Below are 25,106 nucleotides of genomic sequence, written 5' to 3'. Positions count from 1 at the left end.
TTTTAAAAAGTATTAATGCTACCACATGAATATCCAGGTGTGTGCTCATCTAGCACTTCAGAACGTGACCCATGTTTTCTCCTGGTTTGTACATTTATGAAAAAAAATATTAATTTCTTTTTCAAACACAGAATAATCTGACCAAATGTGAAGAAATTTTCTGGAGGCAGCCCAAACTCAGTTCTACTACGTTTTACATCCTGAAAAGTTATGTAAATTCACATGCTGACAAGCATAGAGGAAAAACTAGCCAGAAAATAGTGTCTGAACACACATGACCAAAACAAACATTGCAGTTCTAGAACAATCTGTACGAGGTCAGGAAGGGAATTTGAACCATTTTGACAGAGAAGCTGGATAAAATTCCTGTCTGCAGGCAGAGGGCAGGCAATCCTACTCTCATCCCCATATTCTCCATGGCACTCAGCATTGCTGCTCTCTACTGCACACAGCAGGAGCTCAGGACAAACTCTCAGGAGGGTTATGTGTACAGTGATGAGACCCAAGAGTTCTGCAAGCAGATGTGAAAAGCTCTTGCCCCAACACTCCCCCACCATGGGCAGTCTCTTAACTGACCATATCTCCCTGTCAACATCTGGCAATGGGTATTAGCTCTCCCCTTCCTCAGCCACACACAGGCACGCTCACTACTACCCACTTGTTAAGAAAAGAAACATTTGTAGGTACATTAAATAAACTAAAGCTTTAGTCTATGTCTTTCAGCTGAAAATACATATCTGTGATCAGACAGCTCAGGAAGAGTCCAATTCCTTGACAACAGTCATGCTCCATGGAACAGCATTCAATAGATGCACTTCATATCCTCTCAACTGATACTTCAATCTTTTCTCTTCTGGATCCCAGAAGTGATACTCAACAGTTATATCTTCAGCTTTTAGCCAATTCAGGAACAGCAATAAATTTGATCTTTTTAACACGACAGATTATCAGGATTATGTGAAAAACACTCTCCCCTCTAGTAGCTTACACCAAATTTGGAATCAAGTCAGCGTCTCATTTTTCATATATTCCTGGCACTTCATGGCTGTGCTCAAGTCTGCTACAGCTGCATGTTGAAATTTATAATGGCTACTCTCCTTGGGTAAAGAATTTTGTTCAATATTAAGGGAACGTCTGCCTGCACAGGACATAGAAGTCTCTTGCCCATGGGCCACAACCACCATTGTATAAAATACTAAACTGAGGGGATAAGAATCATGACTACTCTCATTTCTTTATAACATATAAAATGTATTTCTTCTACCTTGTCTGCCCCTACATCAACATTGATCAAAGTGCATATTAAAAGCTCAAAGATGTACTAAGACAATTTTCCTTAAGATGTTCCAATAACACTGCTGCTCTTCTAGCCAGATACAGAGGCTGGTCAGTAAAAAATCAGAGGTCTCCTAATGAAGGTTTAAACCACTGGTTTTTATATTTCTTTATAAATCTCTCCCACTGATATACCCATTTATCAATTAACAAAACCTTTTTCTTGAATCTGAATTTACCATTAACAAAACCATCAATTTTGAAAAAATCTCAAGCTCGAGTTTCATACCAACAGCGTCACAAGCACAGGAAACCTGAAGCTTTACACCCTCAAACGGTTACAGAGCTTTAAGACTTTAGTCTATAATGAGCGCAAGAGCAGATTTATTCAGTGTTCATTCTGTTCTTTCTATTGAATACATGAAGGAGAACCATATTGAGTGGTTTTTTCCTTTTTTTTCTCCCAACCTAGAAAGGAGAGCCTAACAAACTAACATGACTTCCAACAGCTTTTTCAACTGATAAAAGGCTTTAAAACTTGAGCTTCCAATACATTTACCTTCTTGCCTGGGAAAATGATAAAAGGCCAAAAATTTCAGTGTGTTTAGGATTAAGGATTAGCTGACTAAACTGAAATGTCCAAGTGTGTCCTTTCACTACTGAAAACTACACTGTCTTCCCACTAAACAAGCAAGATGTTAGGCAAGAACTATAATTGTGCAGGTAAACAGAAAAGTGTGACACATCCTTCATATTTTGCAGAAATAGCTCAAACCCACGTCAATACAAACTATAACAACCTGACCAGACATTGCAGAAAATGCTGTGGGAGTACTGTGACAAAACTGGGAGATGTCTTTAGGAACATTTGCAACTGAAATTAATGTCATATTGGACCTAAGATAAAAATTCTTATACTAATAGTCTTCTATTAGCACCTGTTTCAACTCACCCTTCTGGGAATCCCTATCTTAAAGATGCCCCATATTTTTCAGCTGCAAAGACATGACTGCAACAGCAAACTGATGCCACATTTTCCTGTGTTAATTATCTACATAAGCTTACCTGAAGTATTTGCTCAAGAGCATTTTTGATTTTAGTCTTCATCTTCCTCAGCAAGTTCAGTTTCTTTGTGCACCACCACTCTCGTCACAGACATGTCAGGGTGCTGTTCTTTGGCTTCTTTGATTGCCTGTGCCAGGGCCTGCAGAGGTATTTGAAACATGGAACTTAACACCAAGAGGACATGCACGTGGGGCCAGAGAATGGGAGAGTACCTCGAAAAATTTGGTTGTAATTTTTCAGAACTGTAAATCCCTGAACTTGAGATCAAAGTTAAAGAAACCAACCCCCAAACCAAACCAATTCCCAAAACAGAAAATCCAAAATAAAGAAAAAAACACCCCATCATATTAAAAATTTACCAAGATTTCCAGGAAGTAACAAGTAACCAAATAACCATAAAGTTTTAAGGTAATTTTCTAGCTCATCTTAGGTAAAAAGAGAGTATTTCTATAATCCAGAACTTTTTGAATTTCTGCAAAGGATTTAAAAAATACCCCTTAACAAGAGTTTAAGATAGTACAGAAAAACAAGAGTGCCCTTCAGTTTCCTGAACAAAACAGAAAGATACTTTGGAGTGTACACTAAGCATGGTACTGAAACTCTGGAATAAGATCATAACAAATTTCTCAGCACAAGAATCCCACTTTTCTCCTTGTACTAGTTTAAAAGAAATTTCTCTAGCCTAATTCAGGGAAGTGTAAATGCAAATATCCTTCAGTTGCTTATAATCCCTCCCCACTTTAATAAATTTTATCACTTAAGAGATGTACCAATATACCCAGTTGGATCAGATGACCATCATAAGTCCCTTCCAACAGAAATGTAATATTTCATTCTACATCATATTCAACCACCTAAGAGCACACTCTGAATCATCACAGGTGAAACAGCACCTGGGACTTTCTCTTTCTTGCCCACATCTTACTTCAGTGATCTCTATTACTGATGGAACCTAACCCAAGAAAAAAAACCAGAAGACACGGGAAGGTACTCAGAAGCAACAGTTTACCTGTTCACCTTAGTACCAAATGCAACTAAACCCCCCCCCAAAATACTAGAAGGAGCAAGAAAAATATAATGCAACAAAAAGGTTTATCATAATTTAGAAAAGTGACTATTATTTCCTGAGCTAGCTACATGTATTAAGTGAGAGAAGATATAACTAACTCTGAAGAGAGACTGAAAACACGAGCATTAGGCACCCTAAGTATTATGTGACACTGAATTTGAAATCCTACTAAGGGAATATGTACAGAAGACATAATGTGTGTTGGTACAATACTGATGTTTGCTGTTCATTAGCAATCAAACCATAAAAAATTAAAAAATCCTAAGACTCTATCTGGTAAATAACAATAAAAACATTCATATTCTAAAACTTGACACTGAAATATTGTTTTCCTGTTGAAAACTATTATAGTAATATAGGGAGCTAATAGACAAAATAAAAAACATCCAGCACTTTGTTTGGGCATTTAAGAAGCTTCATATTCACTTAAGAAAAGTGGTAGCTATTTCTTAAATCTCTTAAAAGCTGCTCACTGCTGTTTTAAACTTCAGTGATTAAAAGTGAATTTTGTACTTCCTTTTTTTATAATTTCATTCTTTACTTCATTATTCACTTATCACAAATTAAAGAAGGGCTTTGAGAATTGTCTGGTATATTACAGCCGTTTTGTAACCTTTCCAGACATTTGAAGTGCACTGAATGGGTGTCAAGGCAAATGAGATCCATTCACGCTTGATGCTAAGCAGCCCTGTAATTTAATTATGAGTTTCAAGAAGAGATTCAACATGCCAAAATACACTTCCTGGACACAAATAAAAATATGAAAATAAATTCCTTGAAAATTCTCACTATATTATAATTCAAAAGTTAAACTGTTATGCTGATTTGAGAAGCCTTCACGAAGTTAGAAATATTTTCACTGCAAGGTAGGCTTTTCCATTTGCATTAACCAATGACTGTTGATTGCCTTTGTTACTATAGTTTCTTAGATTAAAAAACCCTGTGTAATCATCACTACAAAGACTAGATAATTGACTTTTCTCAATTATTTTCCTGTGTAGTGCTCAAATTCAGCCTTATTAATTTGGCATGTAGAAGGTGATCTTAACCTTAGTTACTAATATATTGTAAAATACTGCTTTAGTACTGATGGAGATAAAAGGTACAGACAATTACAGCAGATCAACAATTACTTTTGTTACACATAATTCTACAAATATTGGCGAAAACCTAATATTTAAATTCAAGCAGTTAATGTTCTAATGTATTTCAAAGCTTTCAATCAAAATGAGTGCTGCATTCAGATGTTGCTGAAGCAATGCATTAACTACTCCCCTCTATCCAGATCAGTGTATCAAAATAAGATTATTTCAGTAATGTTTTTTCTCCCAGTACAAAAGCTGCACTAAATAAACTGGGTCTTTTCCAAAAAAAGTAATCCCTCTAAAAATAGCAAAAACCCATTCACATGATCTATGATGCAAATTTACAAATGCTGTTTTTCTTTCACATATATTTAAAAGGTTTCTTAATAGCAAAACAAACTATTTAATAATTATGCCACAATTAACAGTCTCAGGGTCTTTCTCTGTAGTTCTGTTCAATTTTTCTACCTTTCTCTTACTTGAGATTTCTGAAACATCATCTAGATCTCACCAGACTGTAAAACCCACATTTGAAGTGTTAAGTTTGCATACTCACCTCATCATGGTCAATATCTGCATCTCCAGTAATGACAATGCGCTTCTCAATTCTTGTTTCTGATACGCCACCTTTTACCATCTACAGATGTTGGAAAAATATAAAAACAAACAAACAAACAGAAAAACACCCCTGTAATTATTCTGTATTTTCACAAAGCACAGCCTTTTGTTCCATGGAAGCAAAGAGATTTCTGTGTCCGAGTAGCAATTAGTAGTAAATGTGTTCAGTGCTAAATCATCCTCTCCTTTTTCAGCTATGCAGTTGGTTACCTTCTAGTAATTGTAAACCTGATAAAAATCAAGCAATAGAGAATTACTCCTGTTACTAGAGCCCATGTGTGGCAAATTGTAATTCCAGCTTCTTCTGCCATATAAATCTGGCAACATGGAAATTCCAAGAGTCTTTTATTTCAACCCATCTATCATGAGCCTTTCCATAGTCATAATCCTATACCATTAAATACAAAGATGATTTGGTTTTCAGTTCTGTCATTCAAGGACCTTCATCAGATATTTTCAACATATTTCACACTGCTGAGTTTTATTCTTCACTTCTTATTCTGAAGAAGTGATTATATGATTCAAACACCTCAGCTTATAAAAACATTCTCACAGAAATAACATTATTTGCCTTTTAAGTCAGCCTGACTATGAGAAAAGAATACACTACACTGACCAGGGAAGAGCCAAGATGACTCTGTTAGGAACACCATTAGAATAGTAAAACTATTTTGGAAGGTCCCTTTATCAGTAATGAACAGTTTGCAATATAAAATAAAAAGTCAGCTTAGAAAATTCAAACAATCTTGTTACTGACCGTTTATCATCAATTCAAAAAACGTAAGGATCTGCTGTATCATGGTAATTCCAGTAACATTTCAGTAGAAGACAAGACTGAAACCATTTTCTTTAATTGCTCCTTCAAAGAAGCAAGACTATTTGACATCTGAACTTGACAAGAAAATGTACACTTCCAGTCAAAACTGTGATTCAATTCACTGAAGAAAGATTTTTTTCCTAAAATGGTAATGCCTTAATGATTCCCAAAAGGAGCAGGAGTCTGAAAAGGATCTTTTGACTAGTCTTTATAACAAATGTATTTTTAACATATGTCTTTTTAATTCTGAGCTTACTTTATTTCATGTGATTCACTTTCCAACATTACTCTTCCACTATCATTTTGTGCATATGACTTTCAATCTTCAGAATATTTAAATCTTTAGAAAATATATCCAGTGAGCAGTGAATTATTATTCAATTCTGTCATGTTGTAAAACTTCTGTATCTTGGAGCGGGGAGAGAATCCTGAATTCACACTTTGTTTCCCTCTTCCATTTTTCTTTACCCTAAATAATGCTTTCTATAATTTTCTTAGTAAATATGCTAAGAGTTCAAATAGGAGTTGAAAACTGTGTTATTTAGGCATGCCTAAAATTTGACAAATATTTACAAAAATTAGTAATAACAACAATCATCATCATGCTTTGGTAGTTCTAACACTCTGGCACGAAACATTCCAGGTTTCATGTTTTCATGAAAGAGATGGGATGTCCTGTTAAGACTGAGTTTTCCTTTCCTTTTCAAGCATGGAATGCAGAGGAAATAATTCAGCATCCAAACAGGCTTGCAAAGTTATCTGACAGAACAATCTGTTTTTAAGAATACCCTAAAACCTAGAAGCACAAGGATGATGAACACGGACTCTGGGAAACATTGTTTCAGTTCATCATGGTGTCATTAACAGGTCTCCTGTGAACCTGAGACAAGTGAGTTACACTAGCGAAGATTCTGCAGGATATCAGCGGGTGAGGACAGGGCTGAACCTGTAAAAATTTTGTTACATACTCATTTGTCCAATACAGAAATAAGGCCTATATAAACTACTGAAAAACCACTAATCATATTTTTCCCCCCTCTACATGTCCTATTCCCAGCTATTCCTGCTTATTGATTAGGACTTCTGTCTTCAAAACCTGTACAGAAAGATTTAATTCTCACACATGCCTGGAATGAATCTCTTCCATTTCAAGTTAGTTCTCCTCCATTAATTAGCAGATATATAAGAAACTTCATGCAAAATTGTATTTTGAGGGTCCGGTGTCTTTTTTTTAATTAAGACATGAAATATAATTTACCTTTGTGATGTGTGTAGTTGTGGTAGTAGAAATGGACTCTGATGTAATTGTCTGTGCACTCACCAGCACACCAGCATCACCAGCAGCATTTCCATCAAGCTATCAAAAAAAAATGTATCTTTGTATATTGGCATTTAAAAAACTTTGTTTTCACAGGAAAAAAGGCCAGTTTTCCCACTAAACACATTCTTTAATTCAGCTAGAACTGAAATCTAAACAGAACCCAGCCAAGTTTGCAGAGTCAGGTAAGGCCATTATTATGGCCCATTCCTTTGGAGAATTCATGTTCACAGTTATGTGTTCCTTTCCTTAAGAGAAATAAGATATTTTAATAAGTTTCCAAAACTGGATTAAAGTGAGTTATATTTTTGTAGTCAGCAACTAAGTCTTTATATAGCAAAAGAAAATTAAAACTTCTTAAGTAATATGATTTTGTAACACTGCACTTATCTAATTCATAGCCAAAGTATAATCTTATCTGCTAGGAAAAAACTATATGCTTTTGAAAAGCATTTTTGGACATTATCTATGTTGATCTACATAACTGTAATAAAAAGAAGACTGCAAACGAACCCATCACCATACCTGTGAAGATTCATATGTGATAGTTTTAGTTTCTGTTTGAACAATTGGAATTTCTTTAGTGGAGATTTCAGTTCTCTGTGTGGCATCTGAAATGGTTACCATCTCTGTTTTCACTACTGGAGGCTGTGATGCAAGAAATAAACAATCAATTCAAAAGACAGAAGAAGATTTGTAAAGTGGACCAAGAAAACACAACCAAAAGCTCAAGAAAAGCATAACAGTAAGATAAATATTTGACTGACTTCCCATACAAAAGCATGCAATAAATAAGCAAAATGAAATGAAGATTAATACATCAGCCTTCTAGGATATCCATAACATTCTAGGAAAATCTAATCTTCTAATAACCTTGTCAAAGTTCAGTGTTTCAGCCAACAGTAAATACCAAAGAACAACTGCTAAAACAAAGCTGCAACATGCGTACTAAAAATGTGTAAAAGCATCACTAAGGAAAAAATAAAAATCTTAGTTTGCATAAAGAAATTGACAGCTACATCATACAGATAAGCTTTGTATTAGAACTAATCTGGGAAAATACCTATCACTCCTCAGTCTGCAAATCAGGACTAGAAATTCCATAAAAGTTTAACTTTTTAATATGTACTACTGGAAAAGAAAAGCTTTTGCAAACTGGATTTTAAGCAGTCTAAATTTTTCTCTAAGTCAATGACTTCTTTTGACAAAGATTCTAAAAAGCTACTTCAGCAATTTGAACTAGTGGTGTTCTCTGCAATATCACAAACAAAGCAATTAACCTGGGGTCTGTAAGCTAGTGAACTCATTACTTATCTTATTGGAGCAGATTTTCATTAGATTTAAGAACTAAAGCCTTTTGATATTTTTCAGATGCATCAGCTTCTGTCTTATATTGATTTTGAATACACATAGGGCAAAATCCCAGGAAAAAACCCAAACACCCTTTTGTGCTTGCACACACAGCAGCCCTTCTTCCCCTTTCTCCAAACTATCTTTGCTTTTAGGAAGTGTGGAACTTGTAAATTTTAAAAGTCTGATAAACTAATTCTTTCACATCATTAATCAGAACAGCTATGTATGCAAAAAACAAAAGAAAGAATGTGAGTTGTTTCAATTAAAAAAGTGAAGAAAAAAAATTTGCCACCATTACAAGAACAAGCAGGTAGAGAACTGCAAAAAAACTCACCGAACTGGTGAAAAACTCAGCAGAAGATCATGATAAATTTATAAAGACATACATGCCTGACTTTCATTTTTTCCCTTTCTGCTTCTTTATCAGTTGCCCAGTAAGGAACTCTTCAACCTTGTTTGGCTTAAAACAACTGGTTGTGACAGGAACTCAAGCATGCTTCCTAAATATCTACTGCACTAGAAGACTTCAGAGAAACATTGTGATACGAGCCTCACCACTTAACAGTGCAGTGCTCTCACCGTCTGCAATTTCTAGCCATACATTTTCTAACCTACAAATTCATACTGTTTTGTTGAAGGAGGGAAAAAAAGGCAGGAAAAGTAGTCAGTGAGTACGCGGAAAAAAGGAACAAAAATTTCTGACAGGTGCCTTCTAATTTCAATTTGCAATAGTTTTCCAATCACAATTATATGTCATGGACTTGTCAAAAACAGTTGACAAATAGACAAGACAAGACTTAAAACACTGGAAACACGTAAATAATAAATACACATTACATATGTGCATATAAAATATGGAGGAGATAAAAAAAGAGATCTCAGTCTTCGGAAGGTTTGCATTTACTGGTGATTTTCACTCAGTTCTAGCAAAAAGTCAGAAACCATAACTGAGGGAGACAGAATTTCACTGCTCATCAATGGTTTCCCCTTCCAAATGATCTGAATCTTGTTGGATGCCAGAAGACGTGGAGGAATAGGAGAAGAAGAAAGGCAGGCATATTTTCACCCCAAGAAATATCTCTGCTTAATCTAGTTGTTATACTGTTCTACCATTTACCTCAGAACAACAAATTAATTGTGGTGCAACATCAATGTCAACATGAGACACATCTCCATTGAGTTTCAGCTGTTCCTCCTCTTTTTCTTCACCTACATCTTGCTTAATTTGCTCTGACAAATTCTTCGCTTCTGTAGCTACAGTAACTGTATTGTCCTGGACCAAATCTTCAGCTGTAACTTGTGTGTGCTCAACTGGTACATTTACTTTACTGCCTTCTGGTATGGCTTCCACATGCTGCATATTTTCTTCGTGTTCTTTCCTTTTCATGTCTTCCTCTTCTTCCTGTTCTTCCCTGATGACTTCCTCAATTGCCCTATGATGTGGATGGTATTCTCCCACCTCTTCATCCTCACTCTCACTACTACTGCTGCTGCTACTATCTGATGGCAATGACGAAGAGTCCTTTTTTGACACGTGCTCCACCTTACTTGTCTCCCCAGCATCAGTGGCAACTTGCATTTTCCCTTTGTTGGTTTCGTCTACGACTAGTGTTTCTTCTATCCCAAACTCTGCCTGCTTCTTCTCCTCCACTATGTCCAGAGTCTCATGTGAACTCTGCACAAAAAACATGGATGAGGATAAACAAAAGAAGAGTATATGAATAAATTAAAATGATGAAAATAAAATTAGCCAATAGCTGGTTCATGTCATATGGAAGACAAAAGATGATTGTGATGGTTAACTGAAAAAAGAAAGAAGGAAAGAATGAAGATGGATTGGAAGAGTTAGAGCCAAATTTAGTCATGGAAAAAATCTGCAGAACCTTATCAGCATCGCTGACTCCAGTACAAGGCCCTTCTGCTCTGGAAGCATGTCTCTGTGAAACAAAAAGCAATCAGAGGACAAAAATCAATGCATAACCCTTTTCAACAGTGCAACAACCTCCAAGCAAGCTTTTAAGAATGCGTACACATGATACTAGAGAGATGCTACATATTCACCGCGAGATGCTAGTTGCCTTACACTTCATCTAAATATTCAATCAAAAGTAGGTAAGAACTATGGAAATTATTATTGGTGTAAGAATTGAATATGAAAGCCTGAAAATAAAAAGCATGAATGTAGTAGCCAGTGATGCTACTGAGGCAGTTATTTCTCTCAGTTAAATCAGGAATTAAGAATAAATAATATTAAACAAAAGTAAACAGAAAAAATAATGCTCTACTACCAGTTTGCCATACTTTAAAAAACAGTAAAAGGGCACTATTGCAAGGTTTTATTAGTTATCTTTGGTCTATTACTTTATGCAACTTAATAGATAATGAGAGGAAGACTGCTTAGGGTAGTATGCTGTCAGAATAGCAAGACATGATTACAAAAGAAGGTCCTATAAGAATTCAGTTTGGAGCCAAAAGGACGATATTAAAGCAGCTTTACTAGTATTTGTTCCATAACAAAATAATGACAGCTATCTGAAAGCCCGCAGTAAATGATGTATTAGGGTGTCAGGTTTTTTTAATCGAACATACATTTAGCGAACAGTCTGCAGCAAAATTAAGAGCCCAAATGAAAGGAATACAAAAACCAACACACCATCTGTGACTTAATCCTAGCTTTTACGGCTGTTTACCCAGCGCAGCACCTACGGAGCGTAAGCTTAGCCCAGCACTGATTCCTCCCTGCTTCTGGCGCGCTGCAGGTGCAGAGTTACGCTCTGAGGCAGGCACGCCGCTCTAAGGCAGCCGGGACGGACGGGAGCAGCCCGGAGCTGTGTCTGTCCCTGTGCCTGTCCCTGTCCCGGCGGGATCCGTCCCGTCCCCGGCGGGCCCCGGCCCGCGCCCGAGCAGCACCTGGGGCCCCGGCGCGGCGGCGCCCGTCTGCTCCCCCGCAGCGCCCTCTGCTGGCCCCGGGCTGGCGGCGGCGAAGGGCCCGCTGGTGCCGGCGCCGAAGCGCTCCTTACTAAACAAAATGGAGGTTATCTCCTCTTCCAGGCTCTAGACGGGTCAGAGAAGGGAAAGGACAGAATTAGACAGCGGCGGACGGAGCGGCAGCCACCTACAGAGGAGAGGTTTTGCAAGAGAGAGATGTGACAGCAGGAGCAGGGGCAAGGACAGCGGGGACACAGCACAGCTGGGGCTGCGCCTCCAGCGCGCACAACACACCGTGCGAACGGAACACATCGACACTTACACGCCGACACTTACACGGACTCCCCACACAGCGCAGTTTACTTAGCTGCTAACTCCGTATTTACTACTGGGATTTTTTTTTTTTTTCTTTTTTAAAATCCATTTCTGACACCTTCTAAAGCCCAACTAGATCAGAGCTCCAGGGCTGTCAGACATAATTCATTAGAATGCATACCCACAGCGCTGAAATGTTAAAATATTTCTTACTTATTTATAACAAATTATATATAATTTTTTTAAAAAAAATACTTAAATATGCTAAGCGAATTCATGTTGATTAAAAATCTGTTTTGAAAAAGCCATTCCCATTTCCGTGGGAAAACTTGTATTTTTCAAACATACATAGGTGACACATTGCTTTAAAGCATATGTTCATAATCTGGTCTATTTTCTGTAGGGCTAGAAATCTGTATGGTTAAGCAGACTTTGAAAGTTCACGTGGGTACATGACTCTAAAAAAGCTACAATTCTTCATTCCAGATTTCATTCCAAAAGCTCTGGTAAGAAGTTAGAAGTGGTTAAAATAAAAAACCAACAACGTACAAATGCATAACATGGACATAACAGACATGTTGACAACATTTCATGAGATACATTTCAGCCTTCCTGAAGGGCGCTGCGGAGAACCATGCCAGAAGCAGGTGCCAGAGGAAAGGTGCCATGCACACAGCCTGGGCACTGCCCGTGCCAGCAGTGATGGGCAGTGTGAACTGACAGAGGTTACACCGTGCTACTCTACCGACACCACAACGCAGATGGCATGCAGAAGAACAGAGAAGGGAAAAGAAAAAGAACCCCTAACTCGGTTTTTAATTTTCCTACAAAGTTTATTTCAATGGTGGCTAAGAAGAGTTAACAGGAATGCAAGTTTTTAAATCTGCCTTCATGCAATATTGAATATTCAATAGGAGGATGTATTCCTTATTCCTACTTTCTTTCCCTAGATTTCTTTCCCAAGAAACATTCATCTATTAACAGATTACATCAAAAAGCAAAAATGTTCATGATCCTCTTTTCATTGCACTCTGGTACCTTGTTTTCTGATTGCTCAAAAAAGTAAAAAGAACCCAAAAACCCAAAAAACCCGCAGGGAAAAAACAAAATCTTTGTGTGGTAGGTGGTCTGTGTGCATCTCTCTCTATCCCTGCTCCCCCTTATATATATGTAAATATATAAAATTAAAGACAGGCACATATCACCATCCATCTTTTAGCATTTTCCCACCTTCAATATTTTGGGTCTTCCAATCTTTCAAAATGAAAATCCCAGTCACACAATTTGTTTGATAATGTAACCCCTGTTACCTGGAGCGTTTAATAAAAAGGATTAAATTTATAGATAGAATTCATCAGTTTTGTATCAGCCTATGTTTAAATTCCTGGCAAATTCTTCTTGTAAACAGTCATACAGTCTAACATCAAATACTGTTTACAAGCTGTGGGGGATGGATTAAAAAAAATATTCTGGATATCCAGAAAATAGAAATATTTCTTCTATTTGCAATACATATCAATGTGTCAGTTTTTGTTTAATTAAGTCACAGATGCTGTGCACTTGCAGGAGTATGGTGGATCTAGAAGTATAGTCACACAAATGAAGTGTACCCAAAATAACATTTCTAGGACACAGACAATTACTTGTAAGCATTTTCCCTGAAGCAAAAGAAGAAAAAGAACATTAGCAGTGGTATCCCTGCATAATTCTAATCTATTATTCAGCTATCCTAAAGGACAGGCAAGGATTAACAGGCATCCATCAACAAATAACTCAGGATGGAAACACAGTTCCCCAAATGTCATATTTATACATGTTAGTGAAATATGTGCCAGCTTCACATTAACCTAATAGACCAAAAGTGATGTAAAAAAGTAACATCACAATTGCTCATCATCACTATCACACCACTACTAGTCCCACTGGTTAGAGAGCTTTTCATTGCATAGATGTTATCAGGGACAAAGCCTTCCTCTTTTCCTTAATGAAAAGAGAGGTACAGAATTACTGATTTGAATAATCATTACATAGTGAACATACAAAGCAAAAGTTCTTGTGTGAAGTGTCAAATAACTGCAAGCAATTATTTCCGTATAGAAAGAAAATACATGTTTTGCTGTCATCCTAGACACATCAAATACAGCAATTTTCCAGTACTGAACAGTAATGAAACACTAGGTTTCTTTTTCAGTGGCCATTCAGAACTTCATGGTTAGTCTGATGTTTAAGTAAAACATTGCTGGCATTCATGTATATGTGTATCTATGCACATATACAGAGAGATCCTGGTTTACAACTCAACATTCTCCTTTCAGTACTGGCTTGAAAAAATTATTTCCTTCAAGGGAAAAAAAAAAAGAAAAAGAAAAAGAAAGAAGTGCCCAAGCCACCAAGCTAGCCCACAGCAGATACAGCAAAAAAAGCAGCAGGTTTCAGGGCAGCCACCTTATCAGTTTCCTCAGGTTTTGCTCCAGCAGTCCATGGCATTGTAATCCATTGTTTTTCCTTCCCAGGCAGTGTTTTCACTTGGAAAATGTGGTCTCCTTTTTTCTATTTGATTTTCATTTTATAAAGCCAGTGTAAATCAACAAGAAACGAGACAGACATACACTATACATAAACGTAAAATCAAATCATCTGGAAGTGACAGAACATACTAGATGAGCAAAAAAAACCAACCAAACCACCAGATATAAAGTAACTTGCAGGGGCCTCAACTTCAAGAGAAAGAAATCAACACAGAAAATACACACAACCATATAATAAAAATTAACTTAAACACTTTTATATGAATGCCTGTTTCAATCTATGACCAACATTTGTACCTGTGCATATACCACTATAGGTAGAAATATTAAGGTACTACTCAGTAACCACAAATTAACAAACTAAAGAAGTGATGCATAGTTAGTTGTTGTTGTTCTCTGTATGCACATACTCACAGTTCAGATAGCTTATAGATCTTACTGAAATAATGTCATATTATCAAAAATAATTTTGTAGCATCAGGCCTGCTTAATTGAAAGCTCACCTTTCTGTGGACTAAAAGAAAGCTGAAGAATTTAAGGGGATAGGACAACAATACATTTAAGGAAGGAAAGGTGGGAACCATGGTGATAGACAACGACAACAGCACAACAAACTGATTTCTTTGAAAGACCGATGTACTCATCTACTGTATGAAAGAAACAGTCAATAACCCAACAGAACTATAAGTTTGACAACAGCATAAGAATTTTGGCTAGGTTTCTTGCTACAGGCATTGAGGGCAATATTTGTAGAAAACTCTATTCCACACTGCTGTTTCAAAGTTCAGTCAGAAAGGAGAGGTAGAGAGAAGTAGATAAATTCATTTTACAGACTTTTAAAGACTAAGATAGGTAAATTTTAACAACTACATTAAATGTGTCCTGAAGTCAACACTGTAAATTAACTGACCACATCAAGTCCTTCTGAAACAAAAAACAGACTGAGTGTGTATTTATGCACAAGCTGTCTATGAAGAGATAAAGATACAGAAAATGAAGGAAAAGTTCTACTGTCACTGAAAAATTATTTCTATCAATCTCTGTAAATCAGCGTGAATTTTAAAATATCTTTAACATACAGGGAAATGCTGCCAACAGTAGAAAACTACTGTTTTCTTCTAATTCAGTTGTTTATGTAGAAGAATAAAATTCCACCCACTCTTTAAAGTCAGGTCTAATAATAATGGTACAAATGTTAATGTATACTTAGTATAAACAAATATTACATCAGACAAATAAAGTGTTAACCTGAAGGACAAACTGCATTTGCTGTATGACACGGAGGGTTGTATGGGAAGGCATGCAGACAGGTGTGGGCAGTGACATACCCCTTGTGTCTGTAGGGACAGAGGTGTGATACGCCGCTTTTCCCACTCATTGGGGCGTGGTTCGGGAGTGGATTCCATGAAATTGCGCTTGAGCTCACTAATGCTAGCCTGGTGTTTCAGTAAGTCGTCCTGGGTCTTATCCAGGTCCTAGCAACCCGCAACATAAAACAAAGTAGGACAAAACACGACAACAAAAGCAAACTTAACTGGAAAAAAAAAAAAAAAGAAATAGAAGCAGCCAAACCAAGAAAGGTGCCTTGTGTCTGAAATGGTGATCTCCTTTGTAGTGCCTCAAAATAAAAATGTTTAAGACTATAAGGGATCAAGATTTTCTGGTTTTGTTTTTGTAGTGAAGGTCTTACTCATGTACTGTGTCTTCCATATTTTAAAGCAAAGGAAAATAATGCTGTACATGGTTTTAGCAAAGATCTACTTTCATCCAAAACATGACACTACTAGTCCTTTGAAACAATAATTTCCAGGAGCTGTTTGTTTCCACCTAAAATTTGTAAGACCAGACACAAGCATTTCAGGGTACTGCACAGGTGTAAGAAAGAATAGTTTGACCCAAAGAGAACAAAAATGCATCTTTTTTGATATTACGAGCTCCATGAAAAATACTTACATCTGTGAACACAATACTACAAGGCCAAATACCTAAGCAGCTAACATGTGCTTAGCTTCAGAGAGACAACGTCATCGTGCCCCTCATGCAGGCTTAAACTTACTGGAAGAATCAGATTTAAAGACTTAAAACCTGTTACCTGCCAATTCTACTTTTAAGAACCTGACAGCAGACAGACAAGTACGAATAGTTTTTGTGCATGCCAGTACCAGGAAAACAATCTAAATTGCACCTCCATAGACCAGTGCCAAAGGGGACACCACAGTGGGAACTGGATTTTCTCATGACCATTGAGGCCAAACTGCAGCACCTTGGATCAAATAACTACAAGGTATTCTTTCAGTTTTTCAGCTACAGGGCAGAAGTAAAGTTCAAGAGCTATGCCAAAATGTAACTGCTCTAGTAACCAGACAAAAATATATATGCTTAACTTTCTTATGAATTCATTGTCTTCTAAACACAATGGCTTGGATTTTGTGAGAGAAGCAGATTTCACCCTGCTTTCACATTTGTCCTCCTTCCAGCATTCCAGGTCTCAAGAAAAGCCCATGTTGCTTATGCTCACTCTAACACAAGAATATTTTTTTCAGTAGTTTTCTATAGTAATATTCAAGTTTAAGCCTCAGATCCCTTTTTAGTAAAAAACTGAAAGACTGAAGATTGACACGAAATATTATCAATGCAGACATAATTATTAAGGAAGTTTTGTCAAAAGAATGTAAGCAGAAATAATTATGTAGGCAAAGAATCTGGATTTTTTACAAGGATTTTAAATACTTATTAGCAGGATGTTCTAAAATCTACCATTTAGGTTTAGGATTTTTATTGTCAGTGATTGCAAAGATGCTTCACATTAAATCATGCAAAACCCACACCCCAAACTCCTTAGTTTCTCATTTCTTTTCACTTGCATGTTCAGCCCCAGTAAGGGTTTGGTGCTGCTGTACATCCATTTCCTAACCTTGTGGATAAACCTACATGCATTTTGAACATTTGAACCTCTCCCCTTCTGGCAGCTCTGTAGGTTTGTATTGTCACAGGACCACTTTTCATCCTGGACTAACAAATGAGACTTTAAAATATGTCCCCCTAAAGTTTGTATTTTCTGAGTGAAGTAAAATCTTATGCCAAAGGCATTCTATTATACAAATGAAGCTTGTAACAATCCCATCATTATTTTGAGACCTGTCTTGGCTTGACACAAGGCACATTTCTTGGACTTGATCAAAGCACAGTTATGCAATGCACACTTTCAGTGCTTCAGTAAGTTATACACAAGCAAAGTTTCAATAGTGATCAAAAAGCTGCAAAAAGCCATAAACATTAGTTGGGTTACTGCGATCCACGCATATTATTATTGAACAAAACAAATGATATTTTAAAAACTGTTTTTGTGACAAAGGGAATTATTTATAGCCCCATCTGGATGAATGAAATAAAGACAGCAGTAGGATTTTTAAGAATATCTTCAGTTATTAGCTTAAGTTATTAACCACAAGTTAAATGATACTAATAATAACTACAGTGATGGATAAAATAATTGAGATCAGCAATCTATACGAAAGTTCTTATAATAAAAAAATCTCTACTTCAGTGACAACGCACTACACATGAATATACTGTTCAAAGCACTTTGCTGTTGCTCATCTGCAATGAAAACCAACCTTCAGGAAGCAAAATTTACTTCCATTTGAAAAGGAAAAAAGCCCAGCAAATATTTCCAAAGATATCCAACCATTCCCTTTGAATATCCGATCCTTGCATCATTTTTCAATGTTCCTAAAACCAGTGTCAGAACCAGAATTAGCTTCCTATAATTCTACTGCTTGCCCCTTACTAACTCTATTCAGCTAATGTATTTGAGGAAGGTTGATTAAACTGGCAAAAGCTGGAAACTCTACTCATCTGAATATGCAAACATTGAGGTACAATGTACAGAAATCCATTTGGAATTATGCATTGCACTTGTGTGTCTGCTGTATCTAAATAGGGCTATTATTCCCAGTTGCCACCTTGAAAACATTTAGCAAAAACACACAAATTTACATTCAGTGTTCTAGCTGAGAGTTGGTTGTGGCTATTTTGCATTTGTTTGGGTTTTGTTTAAACTCAGAAACTAGAATGGCAACATGCAACATTTCCAAGCCAGTTTTCCCCATGCACTTCATGCAGTGTGACCGTAACAGCCTGCAGGTGACCTCCCATCCCATGCAGCCTGGCAGCCCGTGAGAATGGAGAGAACTTTTTGTATTACATACAAACCTCCAACATTAAATTGCTATGTCTGACATAAATATTTTCCCCGTCTACTCTCAAGGAACTGATCTGTGAAATTGAGCCACAGGAACAAAAAGAAAACAAAAACAAAACAAAACATAAAGAACATAAAATGGACCAGCAAATAAATAAAATAGGACCCTTACTATCAGACAGTTAAATAAAGGAAATAAAATGGTGAGGTGAAAAGGCACTGTTCACACAAAACCCACAGCAAATTCAGGGTGCTAACAAGGCAGGCAGCCACAGCCAGGTTCAATTGTACAAGAACAACCAAGCACCTTCTGCTGTGCTTCTTCCTCTTCATGTTCCACCTGTGCGAGCGCATGACAAATTATCAAGAAAAGGAAGTGTTAACACTGGCTTACACACTACCACAGAGGTTGCATCTCTTTGTAAATGCTGCAAAGCATGTTGGATTTTACAGACCTTTACTTTTTCGGCCCCAGATGTTGAAATTAAGCGACTTGGGTCTTCTTGCACCTACATTGTTGTAGAATGGCTGAAGTAATTTTTGGCATAAGTGGCATGAAAAATGGAAGTTTCACACTGTGTCCCTTTCTTGCTGCACTTTTTATTGTTTACCAGGTGAAAATTTAGGAATGAGTAACAAACAAAAATGATATGCATAATTTCTATGATAAGTGACTTAAATTCTCTAACAAACTGATGGGAAAATGGAATCTAATCCAGGAGTTATTTTGGGAAAAGAGTTTAGGGTTCAAGTCAAACACTTAAACACTGTATTTACGAACTGTCCTAAATTTTAGGAATGCTATTGTCTTGGAATGAATTATTTACACACACACACATACACCCCTCGTTAAGTGAATATATTTATTCTTAAACTGCAATTCATTCTGTGGGCAATTTTCTGTAGCTAATCTTCATATCTTATCTCCAAGTATTCTGAATGCCTTAAGGAACAGCATTCTTTAAAAGGTGAACCACTTGCCAGTTATCTTTCCACAAGTACAAATATCAACTGGTAATCTTAGGAAAAGATGCATTTACAAGTCAACACTGTGCAAATCCATATATTTGAAGATGGATTTACTGCTCATATTGTTGCATTTTGGATTCTGTGTGAATGATATGGTACGTATAACATTTTTATTAATTTCTGACTCATCTGGGGTTCTGTTTTCTGTAACTAAAATAAAAATTATTGATTGGATTAGGCTATGGAAAAATGGAGAGAATCCTAAGTCATGTTTTTCACTATTTTATACTTAGACTGGTATTATAATGGAATTGTGTCATATTTAGCAAGTCTTAAATATGTACATTGATTTAGCAAACTTCGTTACATTCAACATTACACAGCTCTGCCTCCATTTTGATTCTATAATAATTGGTTTAATATCTTCTTTGAGGATCAAAATAGAAGACCTTTTTCCAGTGGCATTGCTGTAACATGTGCAGCAGACATAAGGAAAGGAGGCAGTTTGTCAGCCACTCCAGATGATCAGAGCAACATACTGGTGTGACTGAGACTTCTGTAGACTTTAGCAGTGTATTCCAAAGAATGCTCAGATTTCAGTGACACAGCTAACATAACCTGCAATCCCAGCTAATGAACGAAATCAGTCTCAACTGCTGCTAGAGATTAACCAAAGCATGTAAAAAAAGAAAAAGTGCCTTGGACAGACTCAGCTTTGCACACACCCTTGTAGAGCTGAAACATCTGAAATCAAAACACTGATTTTAAAGTATTCACAGTATTCACAGTTTTTGAATTCAGCTTTTAGGAATTTCATTTTTCAGATCTAAACAGAACTTCAGAGACGTGCATTCCAGTCAATGCATGCAGGAGACAGGCATTTTAAAACCAATTGACAGTGCAAACAGAACTTGCAAATAGTATCAAATAACATCTCTCTTGTTACACCGAGCACTTTCAGTATTCACTTTTATGTGCTCATTAACATTTTGAACTACAATGCAAGTCCAGCTGCAGCTCAGTATCTGTGAAATTCAATGACATTATGCATGCTGTAGGAAATTAGGCAGAAAAACCATGAGCTATCTATTGAGTAAAAATCCTACAATGGCAATTTTTCACAAAAGAGAAATGCTAAAAAGATACAGATATACACAAGAGCATTTGTGTATTTATATATGTATGTACAGGCATGTACACAGACACACCTCTTAACTAGGAAGTGTGCAAAACTGAGCAAGTCTCTTGAGAACAAGCATAAATGCAATGTGCAAGTGTCAACATTTAAGCAGCAAAATTACACACCTCCTCTTCCTCTGCTTTGTCATTCAGGTCATTGCCATTAGAGCTACTAAAGGAAGTCACCTTAGGCTCCAGGTAGCAGAGGGACAGAGCGAGAGGAAGGGAAAATGTGAGTGAAAAAGGAATAGACTGGAAAGCAGACAGAAGCAGGACAAAGACAAGGAGAAAAGAAGGGATGAAGGAAGGAGAGGTAATAGGAATATAGTGCTGAAGGCCAGGTGGGAGGAAAGAAATGCAAACATCAGGAAGGCTAGGTAAAGTAATATAGCCATCCTCATCAAGCAGCGAACGGACACTAAAAGAAAGGCATCTGAAGAAGCTGAATGAGACGCACAGCTCAGTGCTTTTGTAGTCACTGCCATGGATTCTTCCCTCAACAGCTGGGGAGCCTCGACTAGCTAGGGGTCTCACAGGTTCAAAGGTATTAATTGGTGAAGCTGTTCTGGTTTTGTTATGATCTGATGTTTGTTCCATGGAATTGCACTCTGAAATGTCTGGAATGGTAAGGAGGGGCTCTTCAAAGGGATCTTCCTCTGAAATATCTGAAAGCATGTCGATCTCAGGGACAGGTGACAAGTTTGTGAGATGGGATGACACAGAATGGATGGGCAGTGGTGATGGGTGTATGTGAGTGAGCTGAAGAAAAAAATTCTGTGCACAGTGGAAAATGAAAGCACAACAAAAATGCAAGTTTGAAGGCACACGAAGAGGGGAAAAAAGAGAAATTATTAGTTAGTGAAAACTTTTACATAGAAGAAGGGATAGCTTTACTAATGCAATAGAAATAAAAATAAAAATCCCACTGTGTTTTACAAGCATCCAACTTGTTTACTTCTGTGGATTATGAAAGGAACCCATTACAAGTGTTTTGTTCTGAGGCTGTAAAGAACTGTGCACTTTTGAACTGTAATAGTCACTTAAAACAGATGGAAGCAGACAGACATTCAGAGCTTTGGCAGAAAGGTCAGAGGACAGTGCAGTACACAAAAGACAAGCTGGCACTTGGGTTTATAACTGTTTTCTCTAAGATTTAAAGAGAACCAGAAAGGAAAAGAAGCATCTGCACTAGGGGAAGAGGAAAAGCTGTTCACAGAATAAGCATGTGTAACAAAACTGTACTGAACAGCTTCCTGGAACAACATCCTGAAACACTGCCTTCCCCTCCACCACTATTCTGGTTAAAATACTGAAAAATACACCGTTATGAAAACAAGGGGGAATCACCATTTTAACAAGCCCAAAGGCAAAACATAGTAATTCATTTTACCATTTTTCTCCCATAAAGAAACTGCGTATGCCTTTTTTCTCATCTATTTCAAAATTATTTCAACTTGCCAGCAAACAAAAAAAAATGCAGCTGTGGTATTAGTTCTCTTCCTACACTCGAATGCAGTGGGAACATATGACCTGCACAGAGAAACTCAGCAGTCTCACCAAGAATAAAATGGGTAGCTAACTTGCAAAAATGTTTGAGGACAAAATTACTCTTTAAATATTAAACTAAGTTCTGGAGAGTTGCTGAAAAAGAAATGATCTCCAAGACAGAAAGAGCAGCAGATTTTACCTGGCCCTTTGGGAGGAAACTTTTACATCAAATCATACAAAATATAGATTTTTTGACCTATTCCCCCAGTAGCTCAAACAAATAAGATAAGCAAACATTTGCAACAGGAACAGATCACAGTACTCAACTTTTCACAGAAATCTACACCTCAGCATAAAAGTTTTAAAAGGATTAAATAATTCAGCAATGGCTACTAAAACAAAATTCTTACCTATGGTAATTAAATTCAATCATAATATACCAAACTTTGTAGAGTGTACACAACCATGGTATATTAACATTTTTATTCAAGTCTAAACAAACTAAGGGAGTGAATAAAACATGATTTAGCCTTTGAAACATTTTTTTGAGAACTCATGCAAGCTTATTGAACATTTAAATTAGATTTACAGCAATAAAAGATACTCTAGTCAGTACCATTTAGAAGTTGGTATTCTCTTTTGCTTACATACGCTTACATTAAGTTAAACACACAGAAAGCACTTGACAATTTTCCTTTAATATTTTAATATAGTGTTCTGTATGATACTCAGAACTGATAAGACACTAAATAACCTCACATGGATGCACACATTCACATGAATAAATAATTTTTGTGTGAAAGTCAGACATACCTTTCCATCCTGAGTCAATTCTAATTGTGGAGTTTTGAGTGGACTTTCATCTTCTTCTCTGCCACCATCTTTTAACTTGGCCTGACCAGCAGCTTCAAGATCAATGATTTTATCTCCAGCAGCCTGCCCTCCAGTAGCAGAGAAGTCTCTTAGAAGACTTTGGTCTGAAATACCCATGGGAGCTATTATAGAACAAAATAATTTTGGCTAATTTGAATAAGCTGAAACATTTTTGTTTTAAATCTTCTTAGGAAAAGCACTTTATGATTGTATCATCAGTGATCAATACAGGCTAGTATCAATACATTGTGAATGATACAGTATTTTTCAGCTCCTTGCCTTCATAAAAATCTGTGGTTCCCATTGCACTGATATGAACAGCCATGCAGCCTGTCATAAAACTTGCACTTATTATGTATGGAAAAGACCCTCACGGAATCAGGCAAGTATTTATCAACTTCTTGATTAGTCTTGGAAGGTAAATTGAAGGTATTGCTCTTTTGGGTGTATGAATCACCATTAAAAAAGAGAGAGAAATATGAAAAGAGTATTTTGTGGAAATTCACTATTTGAGAGGACTGCTTTAATGCAATCTAGAAATAACTATGCATATAATTGTCACAGTATTCTTCATTGGAACCTTAGCAAAACTGCACCAATAGCTCAGTGAAAGTAAGAACTTTCCTCCCTATATGCTTGCAGAATTAGAAGGGGGAAGTACTGAGCATGTATATTTGAATGTAGTCAAAGCACAAGACAGTGAAAGGCCCTAAATTATCCTCCTCTTATTTGGCTCAGCATAGCATGGATGGCTCTCTTTTTAAATCATGATGACTGGCTTAATCAAAATAGTAGTAATGAAAAAGAAGAGAATTCATTAAATGAAGGAGTTTAAATAAACACAACTTGGATAAAAACTTAATTAATTTAGTAATGTTCTGTAATACCTCCATATGCCTTGGCTTTACAAAGCCTGGGTGCAGAAAGTTGAGAGGGAGAGGTGCTTCTTGGAGTACCTTTGAGGGATATCCTCTTTTGAAAAGTCTAAGCTTCACACCAGAGACGCCCTTAAGATGCTAAGCCAAGCCCAGCTAATGGGAAATGTGGCATTTGGGATGTAAGGCTTTTGGGGAGCCTCTATAAGTTCTGCAACTTAATCCTCCGATCCCTTCATGGGTGGCAAATAGAGCATTTCTTGGGCATACATCACTCAGGTTCCACAAGTAAGTTTTGCTAAGTGGAACTTAGGTCAGAAGGAACATCCAGAGGTCAGCTAGTCCAAACCCCTGCTCTGAGAAGGTCAAACTCATTCAGCCTTTTCTGTTTAGAGATGCTCAGGCCAACTCAGATCTCAAAAGATGCCACAGACCAAACAATTTTATTAAGACCTTGTAGTGTGCGTCTATGCCTTCAAAAAGGTATGAGTATACAGGTATACAGGTGCTACATACCCAATATAGTGAACGCCATATACCCACAACAGTGCCATACCATTTAGACAGTGAATGAACTTGATGTTTAGGTCACCCAACACTGACAACTACCTAAAGTGGCTTTAGAATTTGAAATTCATAAATCTGTGAAATGACCTTCTGGCCATCCGTAACACTAACATTTCCAAGCGTTGGTCTGCTCAGAGTGACAACACATAATGCAATCACAACACTGAAAACATGACTCAAGTTCCATACCTCCATCAAGGCTCCTGGAAACACGCTTGCTGGAAGTGCGTTCGAAGTACGGAGCGGGTCTGTCTATGAGGTTGCTGGCCTGCCGGGTCTGCGCCTGCGTACGGCCGCTGTAGCGGAACTTGGAACCCAAGGTCAGAAACTTCGCTTTCGGAGGCTGCTCTGGTGATAGAAGTCTGAAAGGGAAATATGAGGAAAGTCAGTTTAAAAGGCTTAATTTTAAGTATTTAATGAGGCAATTTGAAGCTACTTATTGTACTTCAGCTTCAGTTCACAGTGTATAATTTGTGCTCTCCAAGAAAGGATTCTACTGTGAGCTCTTCAAAGACCTTTCAAACAATGCATGTTATTTATTGTTTGCACTTGGAGTGATGCTGATAACCATCACATTTTT

At 37.0% G+C, this 25,106-nt stretch overlaps 1 protein-coding gene across 13 annotated transcripts in view; it reads right to left on the bottom strand.

Moving 5' to 3' along the window:
* The window catches only part of EPB41L2 (erythrocyte membrane protein band 4.1 like 2), a 107,006-nt gene that overhangs the window by 2,866 nt on the left and 79,034 nt on the right, over positions 1–25,106 (bottom strand). For 2 of the 13 annotated variants that reach the window (XM_059468729.1, XM_059468730.1), the window contains exons 12-23: positions 24,716–24,888; positions 23,025–23,206; positions 18,587–18,649; positions 15,700–15,846; positions 14,289–14,393; positions 11,511–11,654; positions 10,484–10,537; positions 9,718–10,275; positions 7,773–7,895; positions 7,188–7,286; positions 5,051–5,131; positions 2,341–2,479 (exon numbers count right to left, since the gene is read on the bottom strand). In XM_059468729.1, the coding sequence (XP_059324712.1) occupies positions 2,372–2,479; positions 5,051–5,131; positions 7,188–7,286; positions 7,773–7,895; positions 9,718–10,275; positions 10,484–10,537; positions 11,511–11,654; positions 14,289–14,393; positions 15,700–15,846; positions 18,587–18,649; positions 23,025–23,206; positions 24,716–24,888 (1,837 nt within the window). In that variant the 3' untranslated portion in view covers positions 2,341–2,371. Of the gene's footprint in view, positions 1–2,340; positions 2,480–5,050; positions 5,132–7,187; positions 7,287–7,772; positions 7,896–9,717; positions 10,276–10,483; positions 10,538–11,510; positions 11,655–14,288; positions 14,394–15,699; positions 15,847–18,586; positions 18,650–18,882; positions 18,916–19,030; positions 21,498–23,024; positions 23,207–24,715; positions 24,889–25,106 lie in introns of those variants that run through there. The other 11 variants (XM_059468741.1, XM_059468731.1, XM_059468737.1 and 8 more) reach the window with 11 other exon arrangements.

This window comes from Ammospiza nelsoni, chromosome 3 (assembly GCF_027579445.1).
Source record: "Ammospiza nelsoni isolate bAmmNel1 chromosome 3, bAmmNel1.pri, whole genome shotgun sequence".
NCBI lineage: Eukaryota > Metazoa > Chordata > Aves > Passeriformes > Passerellidae > Ammospiza > Ammospiza nelsoni.
The sequence above is the reverse complement of the archived record's forward strand: the minus strand, read 5'-3'. Positions and strand labels throughout refer to the sequence as shown.